At 47.3% G+C, this 24,134-nt stretch overlaps 1 protein-coding gene across 1 annotated transcript; it reads right to left on the reverse strand.

Annotated features, from left to right (window-relative positions):
- Nucleotides 1-204: 204 nt before the first annotated feature.
- SLCO2B1 (solute carrier organic anion transporter family member 2B1) lies at nucleotides 205-23,622 on the reverse strand (the record flags this gene model as incomplete). Its single annotated transcript, XM_088534940.1, has 9 exons — nucleotides 205-413; nucleotides 777-897; nucleotides 1,577-1,641; nucleotides 3,668-3,837; nucleotides 8,004-8,163; nucleotides 8,969-9,161; nucleotides 10,786-10,950; nucleotides 15,893-16,001; nucleotides 23,492-23,622. Coding segments are annotated over 9 exons (1,289 nt in total), but the record flags the coding sequence as incomplete, so codon positions are not given.
- Nucleotides 23,623-24,134: the final 512 nt, after the last annotated feature.

Below are 24,134 nucleotides of genomic sequence, written 5' to 3' on the forward strand. Positions count from 1 at the left end.
ACTGCAGTGTCCAAAGATTAATGTATGTGGCCTGATCCATGCAAACGTTCAGCTGCAGCATTTGGATGGATGCAGGTGTAGGATAGTGTGTAGGAAGACTCTCCAGGCAGACTACAAGGAGCCCACCTAGATGCAGTCCTGTCTTCGGCTGCTCCAAGCATCCATCCTTCACAGTTCAAGTGAGGGGTTATCCACCTGGCTTTCCCTCCTGGGCACATGGAGTGCCATTCACATCTTTTCACACTTTGGATTCTGGGTTCTTTGTGGCCTTTCCTGCCAGTTTCTCCTTTTCTGGGTTTGTCTTTGTCTCTGCTACACTCCGAGCTTCTCTCTCCTGACGCCTGAGAATGATATACACAGTCACGAAGCACAGCAAAGCTCCCACTTCGAAGAAAAGCTGGAGTCCGAGATACCTGTGGGGTGGAAGCACAAGAAGTCAGGGGCAGTTCCTGGGTGCACAGTAGTTGCCCAAGTCTCTGGGCACCCATCAAACCCCAAATGTGGGGATGGGCTCCATGGGTCTCATCCAACATGGTTCAAGAAATGGCTGTAGAGGAGGAGCAGAAGAAACTGGAATGGCTTGGGATGGGCTTCTCCATGGTGTTACTGGATCCCATCTTATGGAAAAGGGACATGTACTGGGGTTCAGCACGTGGGAGAGCACAAGATGCCACACTGCCCTCTGTCCCTATACCTCGTTCCCACTGTCTGTCCCGTTTCCATCACAGGAGCTTGAGCCCAAAGGGACTGGTGATGGGGGCTCCTGGAGGCCCTACCTGTGCCTGAAGAGATCGTTGTCGTAGTATCTGCAAGCGGCGTTCTTGTCGCACTTCTTCTCCCAGAGGATGCAAGTGGTGTCGATGGCGCTGCCAAACAGGACCGGGCTGGGCATCCACGCTGAAAGCACAGGGGAAGAGGGGATGTGTCATGGGAGCATCTCTGCAGGGATAGCCCCATCCGGGATATTTTCCAAGATGTGCTAAGCAGATCCAGGTGCTTAACCAGGTTTAACGCGCACTTTGGGGAACAGTGGTGAGAAGCTCCTCATTTCTCACTAATTTTGGATGCAAGACCATGGCTCAAACCAGGAATGATGCCCTTTTCCTTCCTGGACCGTGGAGGCACACTCCTTCCTACAGCTGCAGTGGTACATTTGAGTGACATTGGGATTAAAATGAATTTCCTCCATGTGAAAAATACCTGGTTGGGTCATGGGGCCTGATTTGCAGCCTCCAACATGCCAGAGGCAAACCCAACCAACAGCTGCCCTCCAAAAAAGCCAGGCAGATTTTAATGATGTCTGTGACTTTGTCTACACTGTTGAATTAAATCAGCTCAGAGTCACACTGCTTAAGACCAGAGTAGGGTAGATTTGACTGAAGAGAGAGCTGGAACCAACTGGGGAGACAAGAGGAAGCAGCGAGGAGCATCCTGGACTCTCCAGTGATTCCTCCTGCCTCCCCAAAACATATCTGAGCTCTTCTGCAGCCCCAGGTCTCCACAGGGATCAGCCCCACACCAATCTCCAGCAGCTGCTGCGATCCTCAGCCCGACTCCTCAATATGTCTTAATTTACCTAAAACTCTCAGCAACATGAACTGCATCCCAACAGCAAACGACTTGTCTTCAGGCTGGACGCTCCTGAAAAAAACAAAATCCAAAGAGGGCTCAGTGTGTCCTTCTTGCCCTTAAGGAAGGACAGAGTTTTTCCTCCCCGGTACCGTGCAAGCCCTTGGGGCACCTCAGCCACAAAGCCACCCCTTTGCCCAAACGCTAAGGACCTGAGACTCTTCCCACTGACGTCAGCAAAAGCAGTGACGTTTCATTCATTAGATGCTTGCCACAGTCTTTTTTTGGCCTTAAAATCCGACCAAACTCTGCAGGAGAAGGGAGGTGCTCAGCCAAGTGTCGTGTTTTTTTTTCCTGTTTTTAATTTAAAGAATGCCTATGAGTAAACCACAGGCAGATGCCAATGGAGCCCCTGGCTCTGCAAAGTACAAGCAATACAAAGCGTGCTTGTGAAAGAAAAAGGAAAGTGATTTACCCATTCAGGAAGTGGCTTTTTCTTTGCAATGCACTGTCCCAGGGTATATTTTTGCTGGCCCTTCAGTTTTCTGAAGTATTTTAGACTGTGGTTCCTGCCAAGGTCACACAAAATGACCCAAATGTACCTATATTCCTATATGGAGATCACAATGGTAGCAAGAAGATGACCATTTTGCGGTCCTTTCTTACCTCAGAGGAGAAACATGCAGTGGGACAGGGCAGTAGAGCACCCCCAGACTCACAACACCCCAGAGAGCTCAGCTTTCATTGCTGTTGTATGCATGGTTAAATTAATACGGCATAAACAGTTATTGAACCTATTTGACCTAGGGTCAAGGTAAAAATAGGTTGTACTGCCTCTCTTCCCCCAAAAACATCTGTTTTGGCTGCTCTGATGGAGAAAGGGTGCTTGGGAATACCATTTACGGACTGGTAGACATTCCCTTTGCAGATCTGGGGAGCCTGCAGGGAGGCAGAAGGGTGTCTTAGCCCTGAGCAATGAGCTCTGAGCTTATTGAAGCTCCAGGCTGGTCTCTTGGATCAGCTTCCCAGCTTGGCCAAGTCCTGGGCAGAGCCTTGGCACCCTTTCTGCTCGCTGGCCCTCAGCTGCTTAATCCCATTTAATGCCCTCCTCGGAGGCTGTTTTTTAGGAAAAAGCGAGGCTCTGCTCAAGTGAGACTTCTCAGGAGGAAGGCAGGCAATTAGACTTCCCTGCTCAACGTGGAGCTGCATGACAAAGCGCCAAAACGCTGCCATGCTAAATTAACACGGCATTAATAGCGTATCTCATTACTGAAGTATCCGCCGTGGGTGGGCCAGAGGAACTGAGCAGCTGCTGGATCCAAAAGAGGATTTTTGTGCTATGTACATGAACGGGGGCAAAAATTAGGGGTTCCTGCAAGCCCCACCGGTGGGTGGTTGCGTAGTGGGTGGCGTGCATGGGGGACAACCACCTTGCTCCTTGCCTGAAGTTGCTGATAGAGGCCACGTGCCACCAAGAGCAATGCTGGTGGCCCTGTGGTGCCTGAAACCTCTATTTGCTGCATAACTCCATAGGGCGTTAACGTCTCGTTAGCAGCAGCAGCTAACGAGGTCTTAGAAGAGCCCTTATTGCTTAAGCCTGGCAGGAGCTCTGCTAATGTGGGGTCTGCAAGAGCAAGTCCTGCTTGGATGCTCTGCATTTCCCCCCCAGCCTGGGGCATCTGCTCTAATGCAAAGAGAGGGATGAGGCACAGTGAGAGGGGATGAGGTATGGAGACAGCTCCACCTGAAGCCTAGTCCAGAAGATGGAATAGAATGACAGAATCATTAAGGTTGGAAGGGACCTCTGGAGGCATCTAGCCCAACCCCTGCACACTCAGGGTCACCTAGAGCACGTGGCACAGGACTGTGTCCAAGCGGGTTTGGAAGATCTCCACAGAAGGAGACTCCACAACCTCTCTGGGCAACCTGTTCCAAGGACATGCATGCTTGGACATGTCCTGTCGGTTGCAATAACCTCACCTGGCCATTGCACCCAACCTTCCACCCCCATTCCAGCGGCGCTTCCCCAAACTCAGCCTCTCGATGCCATTTCTGGAGTGCACCCTACTTAAAGGAGTGTCCTCTCCGCTCTGCTCACCGCAGGATGAGCATGAAGGACGGCGTGTGGGACGTGCTCGCGAGGATGCCCGCCACGCAGGACAACACCACGAAGGGGAGGAGCAGGTGGGAGCAGCTGGTACCGCAGGTCCCGGGTTTGGCGGAGCCTGCAAGGCCATTTTCGGAGATGCAGCTGCAGTAGGTGTAGTTCTGGAAAGACAAAACCCAGAGGCTGCTCATGTTGACCAAGACATCGGAGGTACCACATAGACTTGCCAGCTGTAAGGGGCAGGAGAGGAGCATTTGGGGGTTTTTTGTAAATAATTAGCAGCGATTAGCATGAGATATTTCAGAAAGGAAAATACCAAAAAGAAAAAAAAATTAGAAAGAAACACATGCAAAAAATGTGTGAGCCGATAGGGAAGGGGAGATGGGCTACTGCAATGCCTTGGCTGAGCTCTCTTGACTTTTAGGAGCACCCAGATGCACCCTTGCCTTGTCCATGCAAGCCCCAGCAGTGCTTTCCTACTCCTCCTGTGCTTCGTCTTGTGTTTTCTGTCCTCTGTTTCACATCCATTGTGCGTTAAGGATGCTTATGCATAGGTTTATTTTAATGTCATCATCTGTCAGCTAGATGCCTCGGCATCTCACATAAATCTGGATTCTTGGCATGTCTCCATCTACTCTGGAAGAATCTCACTCGCAGCAGTTAGAACAGCCAACCCTGATGTGAGCTTGATGGCTCACAGAATCAAAGAATCATTATGGTTGGAAAAGATCTTGTCACACAATTTGGCAGAAATCTCTGGGGGAACAGGTTGGGTTCTGCTCCCTGTTCCCAGATTCTGTCTTCTCCAGGATAGACCCCTGGGAACGCCTTTACCCAGGCTGGTAACCAAACCTAGAAGTGGACCAGCTAGCCCATCCATGGCCAGGGAGAACCTTGCATCTGGGAATGGTTTAAAACATCTCATGGGAGCATGGCTTGCTACACGGACAAGCCCAAAAATCCCTGGCAGGACAGGGTGAGAAATGGGTTGTGGCTTGGGCCACAACATCCATCTCCTGCTCTCACATAGCCAAAATCCAGTGAGATATTGAGTCAGAAAACACTTCCCTGGGTGGAAATGCAAAACTTCACCTTGGAGAGAAGGTCATAAATAGCTGGCACCACCTGAGCAAAGAAAGGATGCCCCTGGGCACAGGATATGATTTTCCTCTCAAAATTCTCTTTTTTTAAACAAGAAATCTCAGTCTCTGGAACAGAACTTTAAATATAGAGAGCACAATCTCAGATATCCTGGAGGGGAACAGACTCACAACAGGGTGACAATTCACCAAAAAGAGGTCCCAGAAGCAGGATCGATCCAAGGTCTCCCAAGGGCTTGTTCCTACATCATCGCTTAGGGAATCATAAGGAACCTCTCCACAAAAAGAGCAAAGGGGTAGATTTGCAATGAGAGGTGACACGTTGCCTCCTTCCAGCCCTAGGAAAGAGGATTTAACGTTTTAAATTAAGGCTGGGATTTATCTCCTCCAGCCATCGAAAAGGCACTCAAGCAAACTCATTGCCTGGGGTCCTTCTGCAGTCACTGAGAGAGAAGTGGGTCTCCAGAGAGCAATCCGTCCTTTCTGCAGATAAGTGGCTACGATAATTGAGATGAATTTGGGCCAAAGTGGTTAACAAAAATGCAATTAGATAAATAAACGCTCGCTTGATCTGCGCAATCACCCCCAACACTCTCTCACAGAGATGCAGAGTTGAGACATTTAAGTGATTTGCCGAGGCCAAGCAGGGAAAAGGGCCTGGGTTAGAGTCAGGAGAGAGAACTCAGTCCCTTTCACCCCAAAATCCAAAGGATTGCAGGCCCAGGAGCAATTCCCCGGCTGCAAAACCCTGCGGGGAACTGACTCACCGCGATGCTGGCAGTGGTCCAGTGGCATCTAACCGAGCGTCTGGGCAGCCTCACTGTGATGCTGATGTGGCACCAGGCTGGTCCCTGCGCTGGGCAAACCATGGGGTCCCAAATCACATGGACAGGAGCAGAAAATAACCCAGCAGAGCCCCGAAATGAGGGTTGCGGTTTCCAGGCAGGAGCAGGCTGGCGTGCAGCCAACCTCCTGTTTTTCAGCTATGCCAGACATCCCTGACAGTAATACTTGGTAATTGCTCCCTTAAAAGAGAAAGTGGCTTGTGTGTGTGTTGCTTTATTTATTTATTTTCTCCTTCTTCCTCCGCAGCTGGGACTTTCCAGCATTCCAAGTTTTGGGGTGCGTGCTGCCTGCAAGCAGGGAGAATCCAGTGCATGGGGGCCTTGCTTCAGCAGATCGTGCTGAGCCCAAACAAATGGCAAAGCACTGAAAAGTTGTCAGCATTAAACCTCCTGCTCTTGTGCAAAATTGGCCAAGTCTTGCACTTGGGCCCCTGGGACTAAGATTTGAGGGGTATCAGGAAAAGCAAGGAGCAAATCATGTGTCCAGGACTTGCTCATGACAGCACTAAAACGGAGATTGCACTAAACAACCCGGAAAGGGCTTTTCCCTGGAAAGGACTGCAGTGAGGCCGAGTACAAAAATTGCAGGTTTTGTGGGAGTGGGATGAAGTTCAGCTGCTAAGATTGAGATAACTGCTGTCTTGAATGGTGCCAAAGCAGCACACCCTTACCCAGGTTAACTAGCAGCAGGGCAGACACCCCGTGTAATGCACATGTTTCCTCTTGCTGAGCAGCCATGGACAGGGTTTATACCTTTATCTTCAGGAAAAACAAACAAACAAACAAAAAACCAACCATAGCCTATCAAGTGGGCCCATAAGCTGCTCTGTAGGAGCAGAGAGCAGCATCTGTGGCCGAATCGCTGCCTGCAGCATCCCTGGGGGATGCGTTCCTGGGGGATGCAATGGGCTCCATGAGCTGCACCCTGCCGTAGGGATGGGCTTTTTTATAGGGAGATACAGCCCTTGGGTGGCAGCTCTTGCACAGCTTAAACTGGACAAGCTTCCTGGTCAAAGTCCAGCAGGAATTGAAAGAACGAGTCGGCGAATCACTTAAGACCAATCGCTGACTTTAGTAAGTAGTAATTGCACAGTTAAAGAGAATCCTTGTTTTATGGTAACATGTAGCTACCACCATCAGGTAATAATTACACAATTATGGGTCAGATTTGGGAATGAGGGATGCCAAAGGGCTGGCATCGACTTTGATTAAGCTAAAAGACTATCGTGCACGAGGCTGGCGCAAGGCTGCAAACAGGCAGCTTTGGGAATAAGCTCTGGCAGAAAACATAATTGTTATTAGAATGAAGTGTTGTTAATTAACAAAATGCTGCTAAGAAGAGTGCCGAGCCAGTCTCACACTACAATCACTCCCTGTGCCAAGAACGGAGAGGAAAACTGCTTACCCTAAATGAACCAGTAACATTTTTCAGCTAGGTGTTTGGCTTGGCAGAAATTTCCTTCTTATTTGTTTGTAGAGCTGTATTGCCTGGAGGCTCAATAGGCAACTGGCACTATGAAAACTCAGCTCTGCTGGGATTATTATGGACATGAGCAGGAAGAACCAGAGGAAAAGGAGCACAGGACATCTAGATAAACCTGGCCAGGCCTCTGCTAATCAGAGGGAAAGTCAAGACTGGAGCCCATTTCTCTAGCCTACATCAAGGCTCTCTCCCCTGAATTTCATGCAGATACTTGGTTTTATCAGTCTTGCTTATGGACATGCAAATCACAACAAGGCTGTGATATTTTATTCTGCACATCTGAAGGCCTATGAGTGGGATAGAAACCATGGAAGCTGGGATAGGAACTGTGCTAAATGTCACACTATGTGAACTGGGACAACAGTCCATCTGCGCATGGCTTTCCTAGCGCATACAGAATTGCTAACTGAGTTTCCCAAAGTGGGATTTACCTCCTTTCCTTTCATCCCTATGCATAACCTATAGATGCCTGATGTATATGGTGGCAGGCAGTATAACTAAAATAAGTCACACACTGATTTCTCCTCCTGTAGCTATCACTTGTGTCTTTTCTGCTGCTGTTTCACACAACCTGCCTATATCAGAGCCTGGTTTCCACCAGTCCCTTTCCATGGAGCAGTTCAAAGCAGAAGCCTGGTGTAGGTGGGCATCCCTTGAAGACCAGGGGCATCCACAGAGGCTGATCTGGCTCACACTGGGTGCTACAACTGGCCCAGCCTTCTGTTACTGCACGTCCTCCTATGCCACCATAGCCAAGAAAGGAGACCTTACAGGTCCCAGTTTAAGAGTGAAGGGCATGAAGATGCCAGAGAGCCTCAGAGACAGCCTTAAGCACCGCATTGGTCATCCCTCTTTCGCCAACCCAAGCCAGGACACTAGCGCAGTGGGGAATGACTCACCAGGACTGTGTTTTTAACTGCATCAATATTTATGACTTCGCAGCCAGCGTAGCACGGCGAGATGTACTCGATAGAATCAGAGCCGCAGATGGGGTTGTAGGCTTTCTCAGGGCAGTTGCAGTGAAGGTTACACTCCAGAGCGTGGTGTTCATATCCAGAGCTGTACCAGAAAGAGATAAGAGAATATATTAGTACGTATTATAGGAGCATCGCTGATATACATATCTTATGCAGAAAATAAGAATAGATTTTAGTAGAGAAACACTCGATTGCTTAACACGGAACCATCCACATATGTAACGTCTAAGGGACCCACAGAAATTCTGTTATAAGCCCTCACAGCCCCTGTTCTGCAGGAAAAAGCAGACTGGCCATAAGTGATTGAGGGAGTTGCACTTGCTTCACATTGATCTTTCAGTTCCCAGTGTGGAGTCCTAAGGATAGAGCAACACGGTGCTCTCAGAGGTGATGAGCTTGATCCAACATCACTGAAATCTCAAGGATCTGACTGAAAGGGTTTATGGAAGCTTGGATGGAGCCCTAAATGAAGGCAAGGTCCTGCCTGCATTCCAGTGGTGTGGGGAAGTATTCCTGCCTCCCAGGTATTAGCCCAGGGCTGACTTCTTGCCAGATTATTAGTCCCTGAATTATATTCTGCATTTTCTGAGATGAATGTTCATCTTGTGTTGTTTGTGCCAAAATGGCATTCACTTTGGGTTTCATGGTCAATGAAGCTAGAGTGAGCAAGAATGCAACAGAATCACCATTTACCTCCCCCACCATGATCATTTCCAGCCTTGTTCTATCACCATAAGGGATGGTTTCTCATAAGGGAATAACCGAATTTCTGAGTATTCTGCCTAACTTTCAAACTCCAATCTTGACTCTGAGGAGTCCAACTGGAGGTGACAAAGTGAGACAAGGATGCACTGTTGGTCACCTCACATAGCTTGAGTTCTTGGTACCTGCCACTGTAGGTGACGCCAGCGACCTTCTGCGTTGGACAGCCGAGGAAGAGCAGGGGAAAAGCCAGGACCACGCAGAGGAACATGCCGAGGATGCACAGGGCGCCGCACTGCCTCAGGGACATCTGGAACCGCTTCATGATGGCACCACCCACCACAATCCCGACCATGGCCCCGGGGATGTTCACAGCACCTGGGGGAAGGCACCAAGAGTAAGAGAGCTGCTGTCCCAAAAGAATGGTGATCTCCCTGCTGGCTTCCTACATCAGCCTCTGAGTGGACTCAACGCCAGCTCATTTACCCAAAAAATAGCTCCTGGCATCATCCACCACTAGCTCAAGGAGCCTTGCAAAGAAAACACCATTTTGGAGATGGAGCAAGTCAAGACTGCAGAGACAAAAGTGCCTTGTTTTGCCTTGCAGCCCAGGGCTAAGAGTTACAGCTTGGACCTAGAGCTTGATTTTTATCCTCTAAGCTCTGAGCAGGAAAAAGAGAATAACTATTGGCCCATTTGCAATGAAGGCCCAGAGGATCTGCTGTTGGTTTCCTAATATTCAGCACCAACGATCTGCAGCATACCAAATTTGCAGAATAACACTAAGAGCAAAACCAGCAGTTTTGCAGGATCTCACTGCAAGCAGGCTCCCATTCTAGACAGATAAATGGGAGATCTAGGGACCAAATCATCCAAACATCACGTCCCATGGAAAAGATAGAGTTAATCGTTCAAAATGCAATCTTTCAGGGAATATGGGAGAAAATATCAAGTAAACTCGGAGAGGATGCTTTATTTCTGCATAATGAAACTGTTGATGAAATAATGTGTCCAAAAACAAAACAAAAATAAAAAAAGATTTCATGGTTTCTGACTATATTTTGCCTGCACAAGAGCTTTACCAGCCTGTTCCCTTCTTTCAGTCTGTTCATTGTCATCTGATTTGCTAAAGATTTTAGAAATTCCTTACTCGGAGGAATGCACACTATTTGTTTAAAATGATTGCAAATACTTCTGCATCTATTGCCTAGACCTCTGAACTCTTCAACTCGCCTAACTTACTGTAAGAGTACAGCTTTATTCTTTGTGTTTTTATTATCGTGATAAATTTACACAGTGCAATCCCAGCCCATCGAGCCATTATGGCTATTACAGCAATAGAAGTCTAATCTCACAAGAACATATACTGCTTAAAGCTTCATCCTTCCTTTGCAACGATATCAACAGCCAGCAATTAGCCTAACTGTTATGAGAAATTAGTTAATTATAGCAAGGGTTTTGAAGGGTTTATAAAAGGTTAGCACAACAAGTCTAATGGGTCTTCTTTGTCTTGCAAAATGTATGCATGCATTTTTGCAGTTTTTCCTTTTTTTTTTACTACCTGCTTCTTACAACACAGAATCACAGAATTGTTCAGCTTGGAAGGGACCTCTGGGCATAATCTAGTCCCACTTCCAAGACCCTTAACCCAGTGCTCAGTGTGACTAATTCCTATTAAAAAAAGGTGCATGTTTTTCATGCCTTTTTTTTTCCCTCTCACACAAGATAATGTTCTCTCCTTGATTATAGCAAACAGCTTTATATAACAAACATTTCTCCGGGTCTTGCAAGGCTTTATTATAGCGAGCTCAGATTGCAATGTAAAGGAAGGAAATTAGTACCTGAAAAATCACTCAGGCAGAGACCTTGTTCAGTACATACCTCCAGGGGACAGCAGGAAACTGGCAGCTCCAGAGGAAAAGGAGTTTCTTAGTAGCCTCCAGATTATTTTCCAAGAAATGCTCAAAAGCTGGCAAGTCCCAAGCGTGTCAGCAGCACTTACCAATGATCATGTTGGCAAAAGATGCTGTGAGGGAGAACTGTCTTTCCAGGAACTTCCCCATGAATGTCGCTAAACCAGCCACCATGGCAGAGAGGTTGACCTGAGACAAGACCACCAGCAGGTAGACAGGATGCCGGAGGTTCCTCAGCAAGACCACAGGAAAATCTGAAAGGAAAAGGAAGAAAATCACAGAAGGGGGGAAAAGCAATTTATTGCTCCATGGAAAGTGGAAAATCTTTGCACTTCCCTGGAATTTTTTTGCTATCCTTTCCTGGTGAGTTTGTAAGAATGTTCGCTGCCCCCACAGACCAGAAAATCTGGTCAGGCACTAAGAGGAACAGGAATTCCTTAAACATAAAGTAGATTCCATCTCTGCTGGCACCAGGAGTGAGGTGTCCTGTTAAAGCTGCCCAGGCTCCCCTATCAATATGCAGAGAAAGAGGTGAAGAAGTTGGCAGCTCATCCCATCAGTGCCAGGAATTGAAGATGGGATGGTGAATTAACAGCGGAAGCCAGGTGTTGAAAAAGATGAAGCAACAAAAAGGGTTTTCAATGAGAAGAGTATCCAGCCTCAAAGTGAGCATGAGCAGAGGATAACTCTTCTCTGGATGCATCTCATCCCTGCCGAGCGCATCTCTATCTCTCAATTCTTCTGATTTGCAGCTAAGGTTGGTCACATTTATTTTCTGTTGTAGCACGTTAAATCTGGTACAGCTCTAAGCACACGTGTGCCCAGACAGGGGATGAAAGGTCTGAATCATACAGATAAATAAAACTCTTAAAAATAAACCCCTTAGAAGCGTGCTGGTAAATGACGAAGCCTCTTAGCCCAAGCAAATTGACAGCCCACCTTGAGGCCATACCCCAAAAAATTTTATTTAGGGTTGCCAAGGGCCTGCTAAGCCTTAGGAGAAAGGGAAGGGGCTTTGAGATATTTTTTCAGCCTCTGTAAACACGATCCATCTCATCCTCTCTACAGTGAGGACTGTACTGGAATGGCCGAGAGTAATATGGAAAACACTCCATCATCCTGTGTTATCCGTAGGCAAATCCTGAGGGCTGCACTATGTTTTTATGACAGTGTTAAACATGTGAACTCACCCTGCAGCGACAGGTATTTGCCTTGGTAGGACGAAGCAGAGGCTGGCACCGTGTCTTGGATGCAGTCTCTTGTGTATATTACATTAATCAGCACTGACAGCATGCAAAAACTACTAACACACACCACCCAAATAAAAGCAGCTTCTCATCCCCTCACCCTGAAGCTTTCTGCAAGACTTCTATTAAAATGCACACGAGCAGTAGCTGGGAAGCAATTAAATAAAGTTAATTTCCTTGTTTGCTGCATTTGCAATTTCAGTGTCCTTTTCATTTCCATCACACAGGTGCATTTTTTGATTACGGGTGAGAAGCACATGGAAAAATGCCCCAGCAGCTGGTAAAAGGCATCTTCAGCCTGCTCAGCAAAGATACAACGTGGGAATTCAGACACCCGTCACTGACTCCCACCAGCTGCAATGATGCCGTTTCCTTGCTCCAAGCTATTTTCTCCCCCTGCAAAGCTGGAAACCACTTTCTCTTTGTGCCTCTGCTCCATTGAACTGTTGTCTTCCCCTTGTTCTTCATTCAGCCTCGCAACCCGCAAGCAAAGGGTGAAGCTAAGGGTGACTTTTATACAAACAGCTGATGAGTTTCCCAGATGAAAGCGCTATGAGCCCATATGCTGGAGCAGAGATAAGGAATTAACGGGAGGGATTAATGTAAGGGCTGGCCATAAATTAACAGTGCTAATTCTCAGCAATTCCCAAACATTGGGACTATCTTTATATCTGCGCTGGCACAGGCATGTTGAGGGAATGCACCCAGGACAGCTTGTCTGGAAGTCACCCTGAGCTGGGCATTTTACTTAGCTGGCCACAAAGCTACATCAAGAGCAAAGGTCCCTCTGCAACGGTGAGAAGAAGCTTTGAACCTTCTTGGCTCAGTACCCTTCTCTTAGGGTTATGCAAACAGCTATATACACGGATGCTGGGGGAAGCATCAAACTTAGGGCACTAAACAGGTCCATGAATACAGGACATGAAGTTGAAGGAAGTCAGCATATGGGTATGGCAGAAAGCAGGGAGGACAGCAGTAACAAACAAGAAAACGAGCTGCAATGAGACGTCTGCAGTAGAAAACCTACTACAGCAACATCATCTAGATGAGACCAAGGTCTCACCAAGGGCAGGTGATATAGATCTCAAGTATCTGCAGAGATGACGCTTTCTGAAGGATATTCCTGCCTGGTTTTTATCCTAAATGAATGAGAAATAGGAAGCCTGAATGGGAAATAGGAAACCCCAATGTGCTTGCCAAAATATCTCGCAAGAGTTAATTCTGGATTTAACACAAGGCACTGGAAATCTTTCACAAGGAGAGATTTGTTTCCCCTAGATATTTCTGGTCTTTTTCAATCAAACTGTTCCCCCCTCTCCCACCCCAAGTCAGCTCCCACTCTGAAGCTATGACAGAAAGCAGCAGGAGGCAGTGAATGAGCTGTCCTTTGCGATCACCATCTCACTAGAAATCCAGCCCTCCTGATAGCACCAGCCCAAAGTCCTTCCCTCAGCTAAAAGCAATTCGTGAACAAAAATCTTAAAACCTTAAAATATTCTTGAAAGCATCTTTAGGCATCATAGAAAAATGACAAGTCCAAGTATTTTAATTGCCTTGAAGATTGCCTTTAATGGCTTAATTCCTAGTGCGTACAGGCAAAGCCAACCATCCTCCCAGGTGTTTTCGGCAGCCACCTGGAAATTAGCAATGGAAATGAGTGAGAAATAGCTAAATCCCACTTCTCTATTGCTCTGAGCAGCTCCAGAAGGAGCGAGTACAGGGAGCAGCCCAATGTCATCCAGAGCACCTGGATGAGAGCCAAAATCCTTCCCCCTGATGCTCTGACTCTCCCGGTGTTGAATAATTCCAGTGCCTGGAGCCTGCTCCCTTCTCAGGTTATTGACCTCTTTGTTTGCAAGTGTCCCCAAAGCTTTGCTTGAATATTTATTGTGTGCACAGCTCCATCCTGTTATTGCCAGTGGCTATGAATGGAAAAACCTCTTCCTGTCCTTGAGGAACGCTTCCCACAGCCTCACAAACTCCTCCCTGTGCTCATTGCACCTGGTCCCAGGAATATTCTAAGCTTGCTGGCAGCTTTGGGAGACATTGGGACAACCAAACAGCTCAGGGAATACGACTCCAAACCATTCTGGTTCGTTCCCAGCAGGAATTCCTTGAAGCCGGATTTTGCTCTCCGTCATGTCCATGTGCACTGAAGCAACAGAACAAGCGACACGATGCATTTCCTCCTCCATAATCACATTTCATCTTGCATCATTTGAGCTGAAATATCATTTGAGCTGAAATATGTGACTAAGCAGCGTTTCTGAGCGTCTCTTTCTCCTCCAGGTCAACTCAGTAATTTAAGGCTTGCTTCAGCCAAGCCCTTAAGAAAGCTCTAAAAACATTTCTCCCTGTTACTCTGCTCACGGAGCAGCCTCAATCCTTTGCTGAATCACAGCCTGAGCAGCAGCTTTCTCCACACCTGGAATTTCCCCTTGGCTCCAGCCAGGTCCAGAGAGGCAACTGCCTTTTCACCAGACATCAGCTCCGGAAGGAAAGCAGTCCAGGCTCTCTGCCTTCCTCCCAAGTGGGTTATTCCTTATTTTCCTTCAAATTTCTGGCCATCCTACCTGCCATCCTGGATGTCCCATGTGAAAGCACGAAACCAGTTTTCAAAGTTAAAATATCACCCTCCCCATCCCAGCGGTGACACCAAGACTGCAGGTAGCTCCAGGTACATGGCTTTCCTTGAGATGGACCAGCAAGCAGGTGAGGTCCAAACCACTTCTCCTCCTTGCCCTTTGCCATCTCCAGCCCTTTGCCAAAAAACAGATTGTTTTTCATGAGACAGAGAAGAGCCACAGGTATAACAACGAGCTAATTAAACCAATTGCTCCTTCTCTTGCAAGAGATGAGGGAAAGGGAAGTGCTTTGGTTGGTATCTTCTGCTGGGATAGCACTGCCTGTCTCCTAACACTCCTGTGTGCTTGCAGAGCAGGTCCTCTATGCATGGAAATGTTTTTTGTTTGTATGTTTTGTTTTAAATCAACCCAAAGTATAAAATCGAAGGTGATGCAGTTTGGAAAATCTCCAAATGCTGTTTTCATAAACCATAAGAAACATAGGAAAACCAGTGCATAAAGAAACACAGGAAAAATAGAGCTGGGAATACTGGGAGGAAGAAAAAGGGGGATCACAAACCTGGGGGCAAAACTCTCTCTCATGGGGCCCTTCGATGAGCTAGGACTGAAGTTTTTTGATTTCACCCACGTTATCTCTGCTTGCAACATTGCACAGGAGCTACCGCCCTGTTTCTAGTTTCAGGGAGTGTTTTCTTGGGAACGGAGGGCGAAGGAAATGCATTTCCCAGGTGTCTCAAGGGGGATTGTGCTGCTGGCAGAAGTTATGGACACTGGGGCATTTGTAGGCTCTTAGGGCACAAATACTCAAAATTGAGGAAATATTAGCACAGCTTCAGCAGGCTTGATGAAAACCTTCAGTTGAAACTCAGCACTGTGGTAGAGACAAGGATCTGTCTTCGCCTAGGAGCAGGTAGCTCATTTTTAGCTATTTTTTCCAAAGCAAAGAGCAAATCCTGGCTGGAAATCCCATCCAACCATTGCATCCATTCCCATGCAATAGAAAACCTGCAGCTTAACTCGGGTTAATGTCAGAGGATCGCTTTTCTTAGGTCATTGCCAAAGAGCTGAGTATTTCCTTGAAAATAACCCTTAGCAGCTGCCTTCGCGGATTAAAGCCCAGCTGATTCCCTTCAGCCTGAGATGATTTTCAGAGGCCGATGGCTTCTAAACAAGCCAATTGAAGTGGATTGAGTGCATCCTGCACAAACTGAACCGAATTGCTCAGATGAGGGCCATGAGAAGCATCAGCTGTGTGCAGCAAGACAGTGCATGGCCAGGTCTGCTACCAAAACCAGGACATTTGCGTAAGAGCAGGAATGTCCTCCCGGGTCCAGGGCAGCGAGTGGGGCCGTGCATTGACTTACATTTGATGAACTGGATCAGAGACATGTTCTGCATGTGCTCGGACCTCGAGCGGAGCTGGCTGAACGCGTCCTCGCTCTCCTTGCTGTGCTTCTCCTCCCTGCTTGACACCTGGGGACACATGAGAGAGGCTGTCACTGCATGGTCCCCCCAGCCTGGAAAAGGGTCCCTTGGGTCGCTGTGAGCAGGGGGATGCAAGCAGAGAAAATCTGGAGCAACATGCTGAGACCTCGGGGCAGAATCCACCCAATGGGGGTTAAATTCACCCCATTTTGGGGCATGGGGTGCATGCTACCCCCTCAGTTTTGGGGCATTGAGCATCAAGCTGCAATGACTTGGTCCCTCTCACCAGTAGCCCCTACATGGGCTTGGCATTTTTGCTGTGCCTTTTCTCCCACCAAATAGCAGCAGGGATGGGACCTCCTGTCTCTGGTCCTGATGCTGGACAGGACCAGATCTTGCAACTCTGCCTTCTTCCTCCTCCTCCTCCTCAGATCATGGGAACTGGAGGTCACATAGCTCTGTCTGGCTCTGGTTATTCCTTTAATGGGGCTGCAGCTGGTGCCAACAGCTTTTCACCTACTAATTCAGGAACATGCAAGACCTGGATGTGAATGCCTGCAGCCAGATGTACCTTGTGTGCAATTTGAGCCAAAAAGCTGAGAAGGGCTGATGGGCAAAGGGAGGCAGAGTATGGAGAAAGAGAAAGACTCGGGATGCCCAAGATCATCCCTGCTTCCATCAGGAGCTGGATGCGTCTCGGGCAAGAGTCCAACTGCTTTAGCATCCAGTCCCTGCATGAGCAAGAGGGAGGATGAGCGAAGAAGGGTTTCCTGGAAGTGCATCCATCTCCTGCCCCATGAGCTTCCAAGGGAATCACTGGATACAGCGTACTAATTAGATTAGATTTGCTACTACACATCTATAATAGCGGAAAGTGTCCAGATGGGAATGCTTTTTTATTTGATCCATGGGAAACCGCAACAATTTCTCAGCTGGTTGGCTGGAGCCAGCAAAGGCATTTCTGATGCGTTACCCTCAGCGCAGCAACGGCGCATTTGCAACTGCTCACACAAAGTTAATGCGACTCGGACAAATGAATTCATTCAGTAGGAATTAGATTTTCTTAAGTCACAGAAGGAAATGTACAGTTCGTTGGCTAAAATCATCTCTTTTTGTTTGAAAATGAGATTCGTTGAGTCAAAGAGAGTCATTAGAGAGGTCAAAGTGTCCCACACTGTGATCACCATATTCCATTTTCAAACATAAAAGGCAAGGCAAAAGTGAAATTTGTGAAATTCCCTTCATGGTTTTGACTGGTAGAATTTGGAGATTAACACGTTTTTCAAATGCAAAATTAGATCCAGCTTCCTTTCACTTTTCAATTAGGGCTAAAGAGTCTCAGAGAAAATAATTTGCTTGTATTTATTTTCCAAAAATACATTCAAGCTGTTCCTGCCCGTGGTTTTCTCAGATTACAGTAGTTTTTATTTCCGAGAGGTAACGGCATGCTGGGCACTGTCTGCACATTGAGGGGAAGAAAAGCAAAATCCCCGGCCTTTAAATAATCCCCAGTCCTGGATGCCTCTGGGAGCTGCAATCCATCACTCCGAGTAGGTGATTTGGCAACCCGGAGGCCATCGGTGCAATGCTCTGCACTGGCCTTTTGACTCTTCCCTGCTGTCTAGCACTGTGTCTTGCCAAGCAAAACCACACAAGCAATTAATAACAGAGCAAACTTCTTGCAAAACTCCCCCGTTTTAGGATTTTGCGGAATTATCCCTTGCAACAGAGCCGGGAGAGCAGCGGGACTTTGGCAAGAAGAGCAAAGTTCCACTTACGCTGCACAGTTTTGCACCTGGGGTAAGGACAAGCAAAGCCTGCGGCAGGCTGGGTTTATTCCATTGAACCACAAGGAAAGAAAAGAAAATAATAAGATGAATAGCCCTGCTTTAAGAGGTTTTCCTTGCTTAATTTGGGGCTTCTGCAGCATTTCCCTCTGGCTGAGTACAACCTGGCCCTGTGCACTGGGTGAGAATTAAGGTCAGGGATACTATTTTCACATTAAACAAACAAAATGTAAAACCCCACAGCTCCAAACCCTCCGACAGGTTGGAATTAATTTAGCTCCCGACAAGGTCGCGCTCCCTGCAAGCCCCACGTCTCGCTTCCTCCAGCAAACACAGCTCCCGATGCGGACCCTATTTCCCGCAGAGCTGAACCAGCCTCTGCAGCACCTTGTTTGCAGAAAAGGCAGTGACTATTCTTGGCCACGGTTCGTGCCTGTCTGCAAAGCTCCCCGGGGAAAATCCAAGCGGAAAGACCAACCCTTTCCAGTAACACTGGCACTTGCAAGCTGCTGCTGCCACCAGCACTCCCAAAAATGCTATTTTTCGACTTGTTGGGGCTGTAAGAGCTGCTCCCACCATACAAGACCCCCTTAGGTCCCTCCTGGGACCCCCCAAGGCTGCTGTTGGCTACCCAGGTCCTCTGGATGCTCCCAAATGCCAGCGGCACGGGATGGTGTTGGGGCAGAGCTGGAAGCTCCGGTTTACTCCATGTCTGCAGCTGCCCTCCTGTTTCCACACACCAGGTGTTTTTTTGATCTGTTCTGCAGGTTTTTTCTCCTAAATTTTCCGGGTTGCAGCCGCATGGCTGGAGATATCATCTAGATGGATGGGTTTTGCACTGGCAGCTCAGCTTAATGACTTCCTAACTCCTCTGTGCTGCTGCCAAGGGCTGCAGGTCCAGCTGGGTGTCCCCCTTTAAACTCCACAGGGCAATTTAAAGCAAAATCTGGTGGGATAGACAATAGCGGAAACATCTCCCATGGGGCTGGAGCAGCATTCCCAGCAATTCCCTGCCGCTCGGCCACCACGGAGAATTGCTCCTGCCCTGGGTTGGCTTTGCCATGACACGGTGAAGAAGCGTCTTAAGAGTAAGACATTAATTATACTCATGGTTCCTTTCCATCCTGCTTTTTTTTCGCTTCTCTAAGCCCAAGCATGTGAATTTTCGAGATGAAAAAGGACACAAAAGGAGCATTGCCCTGTTCATCTTCCCCCGTTTGCATCCACAGGCTTCCCAGCAGCTTTCTGTTTAGGGAAAGATATGCCAGGCAAGAAGGGGTGGAAAAATAGTGGGATGTGTGGCACTCTAAAGCCACAGTGGAACCAAATCCCTATGCTTTCCAGGTTTATAATCTCACTGTGTGCTTTCAACACTAACCTTTAACTCCCTCCTTGCCCTAACTGAACCTCTTAATAAAAGATTTGGAACATCCTTCTCGTTTCATTTTGTTTTATTAGCAGAGTGGAGCCCTGGATTATACTTGAGAGTGAAGATGAACGGATAAACAAGAAGTGCAACAAATTCTGGAAGAAAAAGTAACTGGAGAGATAGAGATAAATGGCAAGATGGGTCGCCTTGTATTAGTGGTTGACAGAGGCACATAGATCACTGCAGCCAGCTCTCCCTGCTCAGTAACACCGTTGTTTAAATAAATTAAGGGAATGCAGTGGGTCTAATAGCTTTTAGGCCTTGGCAAAGTAGAATAAACAACATTGCCTGCAAGAGTGTCAAAGTTAAGTTGGAGAACGGGAAAAATAGGAGAAAAAATGCAAATATCAAGGATGGTGTTCACAGAAGAACCCATTGCACAGACATCAAGGACCAGATCTGGAGTGGAGCAAGGAGTGACACTGGATCACACTGGGAAAACTGGAATCTGACCAAGCCAGGACATCTCTGACAGCAGAAGACACATCCAGCTGCCTTGCTAGTCTCCCTAATGTGAAATTAAGGCTGTCAGGAGATTCGGTTGCTTGTTACAACCATGCAAATGTGACAATGAGCAGGGAAGGATTTAACTGGGGTTAGCGACAGCACGAGGACAGCAACGAACTAATGGTGTGAAATATAAACCTCAACGCTTGATGATGCAAGGAGGTGAGTTTGAACACCGAAGAGGGAGAGATACCTGGAAGAGGGTTGCACAACCAGGAGCTTGGGAAGGAGCGGGACCTGCTTCCCATAAAAACCATCTGATTTTCTCATGAAGTGTCTGCTTGCAAACATCTGGCATCACTGGAACAGCTTTGTCCAGGCTAGGAGGAAGTGTCACTCAGGTGCCTTTTAGGGTTTCTACAGGGCTTTGAAGCGTCACGAAATGAAACCAGAACCAAGAGATGATCAGTAGTGCAAGACAGGTCTTGCCTATGAGACCTGGTCAACACGGATAATGTTCCTGCTTTCATTTAAGGCAATCCTTGAACTTTTGCTATTCAGCAGCTGGGAAATGCTCAAATGCTGTAGTTCCCCCAAGCCCAAGACATGGCTTCACCATAGACAGGGCAAACGATTCAGATTCTTGGGAGGCTGCATTAAACTGGAATTATTAGGAGAACCTGGCCCTGATTTTAAACAGCTTGTCAAATAAAAGTCTTTGCCCTTCATTCCCTACCTGAGATCATGACAACTTTTATAGCTTTGTTGCAACTCTCCCTCAAATAGGATTTTCCTGAGCATTTCAGGGCTCGAAATTGACTGACAAGTTGGAGCAGCTACAAAGCAACAAAAATGTTCAGAATCTGGTATGACTGATTTACAGAAAAAAAAAAGACTAAAAGAGCAAACTCTCATTATCATTAACATTGTTAACACTAAGTGCACGAGTCATTCCAGGAACTTCAAATAAAAATGCTGTAAAATAAAGACTGCGCTGAAATGTGGTTGTAGAATAACCTAGATCTGCCTTGGCTGGTTGGAAGAGTCAAATAAATCTCCCAAAAGACAGATAGATGCATAACTATACAATGTTTGTTGAATGATGTACACTGAGAAGGATGCTCCTATGTCTGGATAAACCACCAAGGACTGAAATGAGTTACACAGACTGACCAGGAGAAAAGAAACAAGATGATAAGAAGGATGAAAATGAGAAAAAAAAATTGAAATGGGGCTTTTGGCAGCAAGAAAAACTGAGCTGTGCTCTGGCCTCTGCTCCTTCGATGGTATTTGGTGGGCTCTGTGATGGGGAAACACATCCATGAATGCTTTATTCCCAGGAAGTCTCTTGAGCTGCTGAGACATGAGTAGTCCCAGGGATTTGCAAATGGCATTAGGACTGACTGGCCTGGAATGCCTGAAATTCCTTTTGGCCTCTGAGAGATGAAGGCTGCGAAATGAAGCCTTTGGTTGGTGCTGTGGAAACATCAGGGCTTCTTCAGTGGATGCAGAATTCCTGCATTTTCCATGAGTTATGATGGCTGCGGTGCCTCAGGGCAGTGATTATGGGTCAAGATACTGTGCAGGGCTTTATAATTGGGGAGAAAAGCCCTTGGTGCCAAGGACAGGTAGCCAAGTGCAATGGTGGCAGCAGAAGGCGAGCTTGAGACCAGCACTTGGTGGATTGAAAGCTCTGCTCTGTCTTGGGATCAGCTGGCCTCCAAAGACCTTGTCCAGATGGTTCCTCCCCAACATCAGGATTGGCCTGGCTAATGCTCCTCTGGAGGAGAACTGTTTTTCCAAGGAGTTGGTACTGTAATTCAGTGACCTCGGAAAGGAGGCTACCTCCAGTTCAATGGAGAGGAAGGGCAATGCCCTTCGTGATGGAAAAAACATCAAGTTTACACCCTCACCTCAGCATTAATTTGCTACAAGGGCAAGCAACACAAAATGACTTTTTTTTTTTTTCTTTCCCACAACACCTACAGAAAATGACCTGCTCTAATGCAGATTTCCCACGGGGCTTTGAGTATCCAGTAGAAACCAACGGGGAGACACTACAATGAGAAATTCAAGGAAAATCTGGTCTGCAAAGAAATAAATGAGTGCTGAGCTGTCTGAAACATTTCTTATAAATACCAGCCAGTAGAGGAGAAAGAAATCCCCCTGTTTCTTTCTTAAATCAGTACTCGACCAATGGCCCTTTACAGGCCACACAGCTCTCAGCCTGATCCAAGCGTGGAACTTGCAGAAGTTGTTTTAGCCACACATGCATTATTTCCTCTCAAAAGCTGATAATGAAATTAATATTCTCAGCAGTCCTAAGGAAGAACCTTTATCCTAAGATGCAGTGTCACCCTTATGCACTGAGCAGATTCTGCTAATATAGAACATTCATAACTGTTTTAAAGGACTTTTGGGAACCTAGCAGTGAATATAGCATATCATGTTAGCCCCCAGAAGTGTATAGCAGCTTACATTTTCCAGAGCAAGGGAGCTCCAAAATCACAGTCAGACTCATCCACTAGGGAATTCAGGCACCAGCAGAAGTGAAGAACTATTCCACCCAACGGTGTACACACAACTTGTTTAGACAAGAAAGTTTCGATGCTGTCTCAAAGTAAATTTATGTGAGAGACAACTACACAAGCTGGAATACGGCCAAGACACCAAGCTGATTGCAGCTTCACTTACTAAACGCGTCCCCGAAGCTTTGATAAGAGCGAGCGTGCAGAACCGTGGTATCATACCTGCTCGGGAAGAACAGCTTGTTTTGAGTTATTCCCCAAGACATGTTGCTTTGCCAGAGAGCAGGACCTGCTGCCAGCCAAGCATGTGGGAAGCTCCCAGACTGTTTTGCACGTTGGCACAAGCTCTAACGCATTTGGGAGGGCTTTGGAGAAGTCCAAATGGTAGCAAAGAAAAAGCCAAGCTTTCCCCAGCTGCAGATGCCAACGAGAGACAGACATTGGCTTCCTCCAAGCAAGCAGCAGTCAGATGCTCGCTTGGCTGGCAGTGACAGCTTTTAGTTGTTAAAGGTTTTCTCTGCCAGATAGTTCTGAGCACTTTGCAGAGCTGGGAGAAGCATCATGTTGGCCCTTTGACAGATGGGGAACCTTCAGGGAGATGATAACGTCTGAATTACACCCTAAGGGATGGCAAGTCTGGCTGAGGGAAAAGGGCTTGAAAGTTCTCCAAAGTGCCCTTGGCCAGCAAAGAGGTCACAGGCAAGTCATTGGGCAAAGCTGGATGCTGGTGCAGCAGCTAAGCCTTGAGCCCCACAGAAAGTGAGTGGTTAAGTGGGTGGGCTACAAAAGGCAGGACTTTAATCCACATGGGATTGCCTACATCTCCATCATCCCACGAATAAGGCCTTGGGTTATGCGAGCAGGGGTATCAACACACAGAGCTGCTTTCAAGTGCCACCAAGGTATAATATATGATATATACTAATACATTATAATTATTATAAATATATTATGACACCAGTTAAACTGCTCTGGGTTTCACTGGCCAAACCAGGCTCTGCTTAGCATACCAGACCTGAGAAGGAAGATCTTTTGAAACTGGAGTTGAGATTGAATCAGAGAACACATCTGACCTGAGGGTGTATTTATAAATTGCACAGCCTGAAACCACTGCTACAGTCTTGTTCCTCGTGGATTTAGAAGGTGGTGAGGAAGGAAGAGCCTGTTTGTGCACAATGCAATGAAAAGCACTCGTGTTTTATGCATTACTCCCATGCTAACGAGGCTCTGTAAAGCCCTGTGAAGTGTTAGGTTTTGGACTGAGGTCAGAAATCCCAGGAGGTGGTTGCAGCCGTGTTTTAAACCACAGGAGCAATCCGCAGCATGCCTCACCTTCACCCAACCTACCTCTTTTGGCATTTCCCGTGGGAAGAAGAAGTAGGGCACGGCAGACACGGCCACGAGACTGGCTGCAACCAGGTAGCCAAGCCACCAGGCACCAACCCAGCGTGGGTCTTTGTTCGTGAGCTGGATTTCCTCTGCAATGCAAAGAGATAAAACAGCATTTCAACAACAGTGACCAGAGGGATCCTATTGCACCTTTCCTGCCTCTCCATCCACCCAGCAAGGGGACAGAGCTGGCTGGCTCCAGTAGGTTGGAGACATCGCTGTTCCCAACCTGGGAACCATCTGTTTGGGGGGCTGAGCATTTGCATTTGCAATTTTGCTTTTGCATTTGGCTCATCCTGTGGTGCTAAATTCTGTTCCATTCTTTGCTAAAGGGACACAGACATCTTAGTCCTGTAAAAGCAATGCGAGCCCATCACCTCATTTTCACAGAAGGGGTATCCGCATGGTGAAAAAGCTCAGAAATGCTCACTCAGGGGGAGTGAGGTCAAGCTCTCGGTCAGCACACAAAGAAAAATCCTTTCCAAAGATTAAAATGTAGGTAAGAATTAACTCTAGTCCCTAACGTTAGAAATCCAGGAGTCCTATTTTGATTTTTAGAGTCTGGCTATCCACACAGAAACCTCTCCCCACCACCCTCACC

This window comes from Tinamus guttatus, unplaced genomic scaffold, assembly GCF_059628265.1.
Source record: "Tinamus guttatus ecotype Peru unplaced genomic scaffold, ASM5962826v1 Tinamus_guttatus_pri_ptg000602l, whole genome shotgun sequence".
NCBI lineage: Eukaryota > Metazoa > Chordata > Aves > Tinamiformes > Tinamidae > Tinamus > Tinamus guttatus.